The following is a 12,151-nucleotide window of genomic DNA, read 5'->3' as shown; positions in this document are numbered from 1 at the left end:
TTTTTTCTTATCTCTTACAAAGTTGTAGATATATCAAATTTCTACGACAGTTAACTGAGGTATTGGAATAATGAAGTGCAACGGAGGTAGGATGACATTAAGAAGAGTTTGAAATTTGAAATGTGAAGAAGGGATTCATGAGTATGTTGAAAGAAGTAAAGAGAGCTGTATGTTAGGGGATACTGTTAAGATTATCAGGAAATGGCCCAAGCAAGTGCAACATGAAGATTACGCAATGCATGAGCGAGGCGGAGGGAGAAAGGGGGAGTTAGAGACAAAGAGATAGAAAGAGTTCCAACCCGTGAAGTGAGAGATTAAAAGGCCAGATTCTGCAGGGAAAAGTCAGTTAAGCCTCGGCGGGACCTCGCGGACAGAAGCAAGCAGACCTCGGAACGACCGCTCCAGAGAGGCAAGCTACGGACCAAGAAGAAGAACTTAGTCTCTGGACGAGACAGAGACACAGAGCAGCAAGACATCGCAAGACTTAGAGAACTCATCACCCTTTCCAGCTGAATCACAGAGGACCGACCAGAAGAGCGCTTAACCATTTGCCACCCAGCTGAACGGACAATTCGAGAGAACTCTTTGTTTAATGCTCACACTGTTGGACTGAGTGAATCAAGACCAGACGGCTAAGAGGTTGGGAAGGCGCTAAAGCAAGCTAAATAAAAAGTGCTCTATCCCTTTGCAACATTGTAACAGTACAAGACTGACTTCTGCTACAGTGACGTCTCCCCCAAACTCCTTATCGTGACTGCACTGATCACCATCTGGTGACACACCAACTATGCTTAAAGAGGACCTATTATACTACTTTTCTGCTCTTAATTTCTTGTTTTACACTGCTATAGAGCAACCTGACACGAATCACATCACAAAAAACTATGTTGATTTTCGGGAAGCTCTTTCTCTTATTTTGGCGATCCAGCACTTCCTGTCAACACTTGAGTGTGTGTGCTTCGGCAATCTCCGCTCCCTCCGCCTGTGCATCGGCCATCTCCGCTACCCTCCCCCCCCTCTTGCAAACCCCACTCCGTTGTGATTGGTTACCTTCCTTCCGGAACACTTTCAGTGGCGGGAAGCGCGAGCATGGACCTATAAGGGCGCGAGGCAGACGCGAACAGGGAAGTGACAGCATTACCATACATGGAAACATCCGCGTGGTCACGTCACGAATTTTTATGCGACGTCACAAATTATGAAAGGGTAGACCGCTTTGAAGACGTGACTTCTCGACTGGCTAGAATAGTGTTTAGTGCTCTGCACAGACACCCCAGACGGTCAGCAGGGAATACGTCGAAATGCATGTAAGTCATTATTTGATAATTTAGTATGGTTAAGCATGACTATGAATCATCATAACAACGTTTATAGGTCATAAAAGTCAAAAAGCATCATAGGTCCTCTTTAAGTACCTCAAACAACCCCACTTGAACTATCCCTAAATCAGCTAATCACTGCAGTTTCAAAACAGCTGTGTCCTTTGTGAAGCACTCTGTGATGTTGTGCTATTGAGATGCTACTATGTAACCCAAGTGACTCCAACACTCACCCCCTTCCTGCAGGTCTGTCAGAGGCCACAGCACAGAGTAGGTGAGCTGGGCCTGGCTGTAGAAGAAGGGAGCCATGCCACAGCTGGGCCGGTCACAGTGCTGCACCTGAGAGCCAAACTCATCCATGATGTACCACACCGGAACCTTCTCCTCTGCGGACTGCACAGCACAAACCCAACAGCAGGAGATGAGAGAGAGAGAGCGCCATTTCTTTTAACCTGCAATTTCATTGTATTTAAATGTTTTATTTCTATGCATTAGCTTTTATTTCTATTAATTCGCTTTTCTAATTTGTATTATGTATTTTAATCTTGCCCTTGTAAAGCACTTTGAATGGCCTTGTGTCTGAATTGTGCTATATAATTTAACTTGCCTTGCCTTGCCATTACACCCATTAAGCACAATGCCTTTGTGAATTCCACCTTCATAGGAACAAGCACTGGGCTGCACTTATTATTTTAAACTACAAGACGTGTGTGTTAATACCATAGACTGTATATAAAAGCGGTAAATACACAAAGTGACCCCAAACCCTTAAAGCAGCTCCGAGTAACATTTAAATATCTTTTAAACAGCCTCATGTTTCCTCTGATAATCATAAATGACCTTTAACAGCAAACGAGACCATCAGTGCAAAGATTTTAGAAGCCTATCCCTCCAGGTGAGGGAAGGGGAGCGGGAGCTTTGTTTGAGACAGTTATTTGTCGTCATAATGACTGATAACGGGGCTGAACCATCAAAGAAAAAAAAAGAAAATGCAATGAAGAAAAGCTAAAAGGGAGAGTGGTAGACGAGCGGGAGGGCGTTGCCAAGCAACGTATACACAATTTCACGGGAGCGAACTGCAGTGTTTACTCCTACTATCTATGGTTTACTCCTAAATGAATGAGCGATAGCCTACTAAAACAAAGTTTACTTTGCCTCATCATCATCAGATGAGTCAACCATTATTCATCTGAAATAGTCATTATTTACAACAACATAAACACATTACCTCATTGTGATCCATACTAACTGCCGTCTCTCGTTCATTCGCTTTCTGTGAGGTCACGGGATCTTTCAGCTCCGTGAGAGTACTTCGGTGACACTGCATCAACTCATTGCAATCAGGTGTGTGTAGCACTTACTGGCATTAGTTGATGCTGTGTCACTAACCACTCTCACAGAGCCGAAAAGAGTCCGGTGCCCTCACACTTTCAACACACGGACATGCACTATATTGCTTCCTGATCATTTGAATCTCGCACGCCCGGCACGAGCTAGAAAACAGCTTCACGACAGCTGGCGCCGTAAAAATACTACCGCTTTTGTCCAAAGGGGCCGCCAATGGACATAGTTACTCGTAGTGGCTTTAACTGTATTATTGAGAGCAGCTGACATACCCCCTGGGCGAGTTGGTAAGTCTGGTTGTATTTCCACATCCGCTCCATCACCATCTCCACCGTGTCTGGGTCCGGGGCCTCGCCGTGGAAGTCTACCCCCATGAGGGAGGCCATCCTGGGCAGCAGGCCCGGGATCTGCTCCAGCTGCTGACGGGTGTGCTCCACGCGGTACGTCCAGGCGTGATCCACCAGGAACACACTGCAGACAGTATGAACGGGAGGAAGAAGGACACAACTTCAGGTTAAAAAGAGTCATTTAAAAAAAGATACATCAATGTAAAAACGCATTATTTATTTAAGTCAATATACAGACTTTAGAAAAAAATGTTTTATCACGCCTTGCTGTACAACTGAATTATTATGCTCCAGTGTTAAGGCCAGGAGGGATGCAGATTTTTGATTTTGTGAACATGCTGTAAATCACAGGGAGCCGTCTTGCAGACAACCGGATAACAGGATGTCTCTTGGCGCTAGTTGTAGTCTCCCACAGAAATAAGAATAATACATGATGGGAAATCAGTCACAAGGTGTTTAACCATGATGTCCAGAAGGGCTTTTGTTTTCACTCTGACCTTAATGTCTTGTTCTGACCCCAGGGAGGACTGCTCTCTACATGCAGGCTGATCATTAAATCATGTCCATAGCTGGTCTGTGTGTGTGTGTGTGTGTGTGTGTGTGTGTGTGTGTGTGCTGGGGTCAGCTACAGGGTTTCTAGATTTATAGGCCCATAACGGTTGAAACAGAGTTGAAGTTGTCCAGACTTCGAGTGCCCGAGCTTGGTTAATTTATGCATCGGAACTCGTTTAATTTACACATTTGACCGAGCGCTGTGCAGGTTTGGAGTTCTGTGCAGACTTGGTGGCACCCCAGAGTTGGGTTGATTTATATAGGCTTTGACCAATCAGAAGAAGGGTAGAGGGAGAAGGGGGTGACCTGTCGAAAGGAAGGTGACCTATCAGGAAAGTGGGTAAGTCCTGGGATAAGGACTTTAAAGAAAGGCATGCGCCGGGGGAGAATGTTTAGGTTTTTTGGATTCATGTAGAATTTCCTCAATTAGATACTCGGTAGGAATTTCTTGATAGAGAATTGGAAAGCTGGGTGATGGCCAAACCCAGACTGACGCAGGCTTGACATTCTGTTTTAAATAAAGTTTGCTCTACCAACCTCATCAAGCCTGATTCATTTTATCAACTAAACTTCACACCGGTATCTGATGAAACGGAGCCCAGAAACTACACTATCTGACAAACTCCCCTCAATTAAAAGCGTTCTCTGATCCACAAATAGTTGTCTCCATGTCTCTTTCCCGTCTTCACTAGCTTGAGGGAGGCACACTGTATGTGGTTGGCTCAAAGGTGAAAGGTAGTGGGGCGCCCTTAGCTCAGTTGGTAGGGCGTCCCCCCCCCCCCCGGGCCGGGCCCAGCAGCAGACCCGGGTTCGATTCCCGCCCGCGGTCGTTCTCTGCATGTCACTCCCCTCTCTGCCCCATTTCACCTCTGTCTCTCTGCACTATCAATAAAAGCATACAAATGCCCCAAAAATATCGTTAAGAAAATAAAAAATAAAGGTGAAAGGTAGTGACAACTCCACTAATGAAAATTGACATTATGAAATCAAAAATTAGGTCATGAAAAGTGTCTTTTAAAAAGGTGGAGTCAGCGATTCTGGAGATCGATTGTTGTCAAAATCACTTTTTTTTTATTATCCTGGAATATCTCCTAACGAAAGAAAATATTTGTGTAATACACAGCCTAGGATCTGTGAACGGGTATGTCAACAAAAAGGTGCCCACTGTAGCTAGCATTCTCCTCTTTTGCAGAGACTCTAGGCTGTGTAATAACAAAGAATTTTCCCCCAAGAGATATTCAATGATTTTGACAAAAAGTTTTTTTGACAACAAGCATCCTCCAGTATAGCAGACTACATATTTAAAAATGTGATTATGAAGAGTTGCATTATAAATGTTATCAAGGCAAAACATTCAACAATAAAATATAACCAGACTTTTTAAAAGGGGCACTTTGAAATATAATGTCTCATGAATAGGTTGTTGGCCTATATTATAAATAAAAAAATATACATATAATACTGTATAGTATATAATGGCTGTTAATTTCTTCAATATTTCAGAAGTTGTTATCGAAATATTCTACTCAATTGATCATCTAATACGTTAACACCTTGACATTTCATACATTATTTCTAAATGTGAATTGGGCTTTTGTGGTCTGTGGCGCCCTCACCTGGTCGGCTCTGACGCCTGCAGTCCACTCTCCCGGGTCACAACAACTTTACAGCTGATCGTTGCGCCAGGATTGTTCCTTTCCTTCTCCTCATTGTCCTCGTCTTCTTCGTCTTCTTGCTGGAACTGCATGATTCCGAAAACTTCCCCGGCATCATATATCTATAACACATCATAACAAGGGTATTATGAACCTGTTCTCTCATTTCAACACCAGACTCCACTGGGAAAAGTGCTGATTTAAAGAAGGCTACACATTGATAAAATAAAACTAAAACGTGCTTCTTCTGTTGAACTGTAATGTAGGACTATTCCACGGCTGGACTACGGTTACTGTACACGTGTGGATAGTGGGCTCACTGTGCTGTGTATTGAGATTTAGGACAGACCTCGTTGGAGAGTTTGTGATGCAGGCTCCTCCAATAGATCTGAGGTATTCCAGCGGACTGCAGCGACCCGCTGTGCAGCTCCACGAAGACTTTGAACTCCTCGTTCTCGTCTCCATTCATAATGACCGGGTTTGTTGACATCGCCTAGAAATTATATTTCTCACGTGGAGGGGTGGCGGCGGCTTGAAAACACCCGGAAGTGGGAATCTGACAGCGGAGCCAGCAGTGCATTATGGGAAAGGAAATGGCTCCATCTGCTGATCTTCATCTTAAAGTGCACCACTGATCTTTACAAAAAATAAATTAAATTCTTTATTGCGACGACATTTAGAAATATAAAAAGGCTCATCACATCCATGTTCATGTCATACACGAAACTGAGCAATGGCATCATATTTAACAAAAAAGAAATAACAGACAAAAAAAAGTGATTATTTATCACTTATTCTTCAAAAAACATATAGATAGGCTACTCTCAATAATGAATAACTAATTACTTGCTAAAATGGATTTTCAGTTATATCATAAATGAAGTGGATACAAATTGCTCTACCTTGACCAATAAACATGAATTCACAAAATCACCTAAGAATATATGAAAGTTTTTTCTGAAGAGAACGGTAGACCATAGGCCTACTCTTTGATAAAAATATATAAGTAATAATATATAAATAATATAATACATGAACTCTGTACTGATAGAATATGAAAACACTGTGAATGGAAGTTGTTCTGCATAATTTATTTTACTTAATACTTTAAAGTACTGTTAAGAAACACCAACATCAATTTCCTGTACCTAATACTCTGAGTTTTTAATGTGCTACACTGTGTGTGTATCCAATTAAATTTCCTATAAAACAACATAAGCAAACTAACTAAATAGAAACACAGGCAGGGGATACATATTTTTATTAAAATATAAATAAAATAAACTAGATACATCAAAACTAAGCAAGCATTAACATTTTGAATTAAAAATGCTATGGATAAAACAAAGGAGATGTATGAACAAATACACTCACAAAGCTTATTGCTGGCAAACCTCCAAAACTGGAAATATAATGCAATTTAAATAACACAGAAAACATAACACATCAATTAATGAAGGTTAAATTGAATAATAAAAAACCCACAAAGGTACCTGCAGAGAAACAAAGAACAGCAAAGGGGAAGAACAAAGAACAGGCACTACAGGCAGGCGGCGGTCGCACCTGCAATAGTCAGGGCTGTCAAAAAGGTCCTTTCATATACTGTTTCAGATCAAATTTACAGGGTCATCTCAAAAGACACCTTGAAGGTGTGCAGGACCCTGTACAAGATTAAAAATCCAGAGCTGCTGGATGAGTGTGTCCCTGTTTGCTTCGTAGCCAAAACAATCTTGTGGGTTTGCTTATCTCTCTCCACGTTATTGAATATAACTTTTGTATTCTCAGTTTAAGTTTTCCATTTGGAGGAGGTCCACCGTTGGAATCATCAGTTTCATTGGAAATATGATTTTGGAGGAACTAACTTTACTTACACACTGAGGAACCTGGGAGGCTGGAGACCTGGCTCGAGCTATGGGAGCAGCACAAACCCATAGCAATGAATGACTGAACGAGTCATCCTTATGCACTACACATCATGAGAGAAGAGGCTTTTTCATTCAACAGATGAGCGGATGATAAAAACATATAGCACAGTGCACTGCAATAATAATAGGTTGGACATACGCTCCTATGCCGGTTTGCTGTGTCAGCATAAGCAGACTGTTGTAGGTTTGGGTGCCTTGGCTATTCCTTCCAAAGAAGATTACACTTGTTAAGCATGTGTTTAGTCACCCTTCCTTAATACTCAACTTGATCTTGACAATTATGCAAATTATTTGATGAGGCGTTGTGTCGCCAACACGGTAAGCAATGTTTGAGAGACTGTGTCCATGTCAAGTGAGAACCAAATGATTTCATCCTTCTAAATAGTCCTTGTGGAACATGAGTACAAGGCAGACAAGGCAGGGAAACAGCTCTCATGACTAGGGATGGGTATCATTACGATTATATCAATACCAGGACCAATATTGGCACCTATCCGTACTCTTGTCAATACTAGAAGTAGATTTGATTTCGATACAAATGATTTTACCACTTTCCTATGAAGATCAGATTTCACTAGTGATGTGCTTTCATGCTTGTTTACTGACAGATGTAAAACTTAGGGTTGAGCTTCTCAGAGAGTAACAAAGAGGGTAACAACAATATATAACAAAGAATATACTGTGCAATAATATTATGGAAATGTCGAATTCCTTTTAACAATTTTACAAAAATAGAAAAAAGATCGGTTAAGGGAATACACCATGTCCCTATGTGTACACAAGTATTTAAAATACAATGGAAAAAGGTCTGCTTTACATTCTATGCACAAAAACCCATTTACATTTTTACTACCTCTACACACAAGGAATTTATTTGTGTGTGACTATTTACAGGTTTGTATTCACTAGTATGCAGAGTACTGTTATAGACTAGCAACCACAAATACTCCTTATCTATCAATCAATCTGCTAAAATTGACATGGACTAGATGCTCACAGAATTTTCACACAGCACACTGTGCTGACTGCTGACAGTTTACAATGAATACAATAAAAAGGATCAGATTTAAAGAATCATTTTTAAACACTACAATACTGAGCAAACAGCCCAGAGTTCACCTTAGGTTTACACTAAAGAAACACAAACATAGTTATTACTTATACACTGCCATTCTTTATGTACGACTTATTTTCAGGACTCAGTCTCTTTGCCGGTTGCTGTAGGGAGTCTGAGCCCGAGGCTCATCTTTCACCTCAATTAGGAATCTAGATTTGTTCAGAAGTTTTAAGTGATTGGGTTTAGAAGACTCACGAACAACAAAGCGAGGAATCAGAGGACTAGGATCTGAAGTTGCAGGTGAATGTCTCTTTTGTTGAACACATGGAGCATCAACACAGTCCACTCACCATAAAGAAAACAATCTCTCCCTGTTTTCCTTTGTGTAGTTTTGTTCATCGTCGTCCTCTGTGTCAGAGTCAATGATTATTACACTCTCTATTTTTGAAATTGTCTTACCAGCCTTTTGCATAGTGTGTGAGAGTACAGAGTATGCATCCTGCATCACGTCTTTAGACTGTGGGTCATGAGGTTTAGACGTTTCTTGTGGGGCTGGGAGTCTGTTGTTCTGGACATGTTCTGTAACACATCCACACCAACTATCCACAGTTTCAGGTGAATGTGTTCTGTGTTGACTATACGTGGCTTCTCCTCTCTCCTCTGGGCCTGAAGACATCATTGTTTTCTGCTTTTGTAATTTTTTCTCACTTTCATCCTCTTCGTCAGAATCAATGATTATTGCATCATCTTTTGTTGAAAACATGTGTTTGTTGTTCTCATGTTGAACATGCTTAGAACAAGCTTTGGCAGTAATTAACTGTCTAAGTTTTTGCAAACACTCCAACACCAGGCTCCTGGTTTGTGCATTTGTAACATCATCTTCATCCTCTTTTTCAGACACATAATCACGACTGTCTTCAGTTTCACAGCTGTCCTCTAGCTCATAGTAGGACTGTAGTCTGTTGTGCAGTAGAAAGCATGGCTTTGTGTCAAACACCTCAATCTGAGAAGAAGCTGAAAGTGGGACTGGTTCTGGTTCTAGCAAAGGCACCTCACACCGTCTTCGTTTTTCTCCAGTTTCACCATCATCCTGCACAACTTTTTCTTGATCAACCTGGTCTTTATCTTCTGGTTCAAATTTAAGGTCGGACACGATCATAGGTATAACTATCCAGCCATCATCCTGCTGATCATCAGTCTGATCCTCATCTTCCAAAACAGAGGAAGGACAACATGAAACAGAGATGTGTGTCTGCAATTCCAGATGTCTCTTATGAAGACCTGCATCAGTTTCAACAGAAACAGGTGTTACATCAAAGGTTTCTGTCGTTGGAATCAGTTCCTCATCTGAAATGATTACTGTCTTTATCTTTTGTTTCGAGTGTCCTAAAGTATCATCCTTTTCATATGCAGTCCTTAAATATGCAAGCCTTCTTAAAATAAAGTCCTTTATTTGGTAATCTGTAAATGGTTCCATTTCTGCAAAAGTTGAGACTTTTATCTATGAATGTTGTGTTGTATTGAGTTCAATGTTTTACTCTGATGAAGAAGATGGGGCGGTATAAAATAATTAGAAAATCTTGAGGATTATTTTAGAGTAAGGCATACAGCAATTGGAAAGATGTCTTAGGTAAAGACTGATCCTTTAAAAAGGAAATGTTCGTTATCCCTCGGTTTTGGCTGACATAATTCATTGCTTGCTTTGCTCAGCTGTGACCCCGGTTGGTGGTGGAATCCTTTAAAATAAGTTGTGATTGGGTATTGGATTTCTGCCCCTGAACTGGACTATTAGCCACTCAGCCTCTCAGGATATTGAGTGGCTAACATGTTTTGTATTCCATTTGCAGGGTGAACCATTGGTACAGACGTTGCATTGACCTCAAGAAGTTATGGAAGAGAAACAACTAAACTCTGATCTTGGAACACAGGATAGGCTCCTCCTTGGCTATGTGGACATCCTGATCGCATTGCATGTAGATCAGTCTCAAGTGAGGATTTTAGTTGGTACATATCCAGTCTAGGAAATAAGTAAAAATAAAAATTAGTGATTGGCTGGTTATACATTGAGAACATCAGGGCTCAAGACAATGAGTGCACATGACTAGTCGGTTTAACGTTTGAACGACAGGTGACTCACTACTTGGTTACAGAATTACTAGTAAGTAAATAATTTCCCAGCACGTTTTTATTTTTTTTATTTTAAGAAGATTGAAAAGCGACATGGTGAAAAGGTTAAGCTTGTGTGCAAGTGCGACAAAAAGGTGTCAAAAATAAGAAAAAGAAAACACATGGCAGAATCACATTCGCCTGAAACATATAGATGTCAACCTTCAATGAGACCAAGCTAGTTGTAGCAACACGGCGCAGACTAGCATGACCACCTTTGCCACTCGAGTCTGCAAACGGTGTGATACCCACCGGTCAGAGACATAAATTACACAGCTTATCACCAAAACAACTGCAGGGATATGCTGCCGCTATCGTTCGTTGAAGGCAAAGGCTTTCAAAGCCTAATGGGCTATATTGAGCCTGAGTACCAGTCGAAAAACTGTAACGTCCAGTTTGGAGCAGTGTCCATGACAACACAACTTAAAAATAATAAAACATTGCACCCTGGTGGTTAGATTTCTTTGTATTGCTTCCGCATAGTGATAAATGCTTCAAGACTCACAGTATGCAACACAACCTCCTTTTGATCGATAAAATATCAATTGATCGACAAATTTCTTAACGTCAATGATCGATCATCGATTAATTATGCCCATCCCTAATTACCACCAAAGCCACACACCATGGGAACGTGGTGTGGAACATCAAAAGAGGTTTGTTCAAACTCATAATGAAGTCAGCAAATTGAGAGATGGTGAAGAAGGCTTCATACACTATATTAGGGCTGGGCGATATGGACCAAATCTTATATCACGATATAGGTAATCTTATATCACGATATGGATATATATCACGGTATAGCATTTGCCGACGACACAGTTCTCTATGCCACTGGCCCCTTACCTGACATTGCACTGGGAACACTTCAGCAGAGCTTCCACTCCATACAGGCTGGCTTTTCTGCCCTCGGACTGGCCATAAACCCCATTAAAACCAAGGTCATGTGGTTTGGTTGTAAGCCCCCCCTCCAAGATGGTACCATTCTGACTGCTACAGGCCAAAAACTTGAACTAGTGTCCTCCTACAAATACCTGGGAGTCTGGATTGACAGCATGCTCTCCTTCACTGAACATCTGTCCTTTCTGCAATCGAAAGTAAAAGCCAGACTCAGCTTCCTCTATCGCAACCGCTCCTCATTCACTGCCTCTGTCAAACGCTCCCTGGTTAAGCTTACTGTCCTTCCACTATTCGATTACAGCGATGTCATCTACAGGTCCGCCCGTAAAGGAGCACTTGAGCGGCTTAACATCCTCTATCACTCGGCCATTCGTTTTGCAACTAACGCCCCGTACAGGACCCATCACTGTGACCTCTACACCTTGGTAAACTGGCCACCCCTGTACATCAGGCGCAACATCCACTGGCTGATGCTGGTTTTTAAAACTCTTCTAGGTGTCACTCCTCCCTATCTACCTCTTCTTCTTCACCTGCGCCCCCACCCTACACACAACACCCGTTCTGCCCCCCTCATTCTGTTAAATGCTCCTAGGGCATACTCCTCCCTGGGCCGTTCCTCCTTCCAGTTTGCGGCCACTGACAGCTGGAACCAACTTCAAAAATCCCTAAAGTTACAATCCTTTACCTCTGTTAGACTCTTCAAACAGGCCCTAACAAAATGTATAAAGCACACCTGTAGCTGCTTCAGTCTAAGCTCACCGTGATCTAGTACATTTATCTATTGCTATGCTGTATGTTACTGCTGTTTGTCTAACTTCTGTTGCTATGTTGAATATGTTATTGTTGTCTATGTGTGATTTTACTGGCTATAGTACAGTGTTGTCTT

The 12,151-nt window shown here is 41.6% G+C and overlaps 1 protein-coding gene across 1 annotated transcript in view; it reads right to left on the bottom strand.

The window, feature by feature from the left end:
- The window catches only part of ttll12 (tubulin tyrosine ligase-like family, member 12), a 36,271-nt gene extending 30,522 nt beyond the window's left edge, over positions 1 to 5,749 (bottom strand). Inside the window, exons 1-4 of the mRNA XM_080051428.1 lie at positions 5,567 to 5,749; positions 5,179 to 5,339; positions 2,936 to 3,134; positions 1,553 to 1,712 (exon numbers count right to left, since the gene is read on the bottom strand). Of these exons, the coding sequence (XP_079907554.1) occupies positions 1,553 to 1,712; positions 2,936 to 3,134; positions 5,179 to 5,339; positions 5,567 to 5,707 (661 nt within the window). The 5' untranslated portion in view covers positions 5,708 to 5,749. The remainder of the gene's footprint in view (positions 1 to 1,552; positions 1,713 to 2,935; positions 3,135 to 5,178; positions 5,340 to 5,566) is intronic.
- Between the last annotated feature and the right edge of the window lie 6,402 nt (positions 5,750 to 12,151).

This window comes from Ammodytes marinus, assembly GCF_949987685.1.
Source record: "Ammodytes marinus genome assembly, chromosome: 22".
In the NCBI taxonomy this organism is placed as follows: Eukaryota; Metazoa; Chordata; class Actinopteri; order Uranoscopiformes; family Ammodytidae; genus Ammodytes; species Ammodytes marinus.
This window is presented reverse-complemented; position numbering and strand designations above follow the sequence as displayed.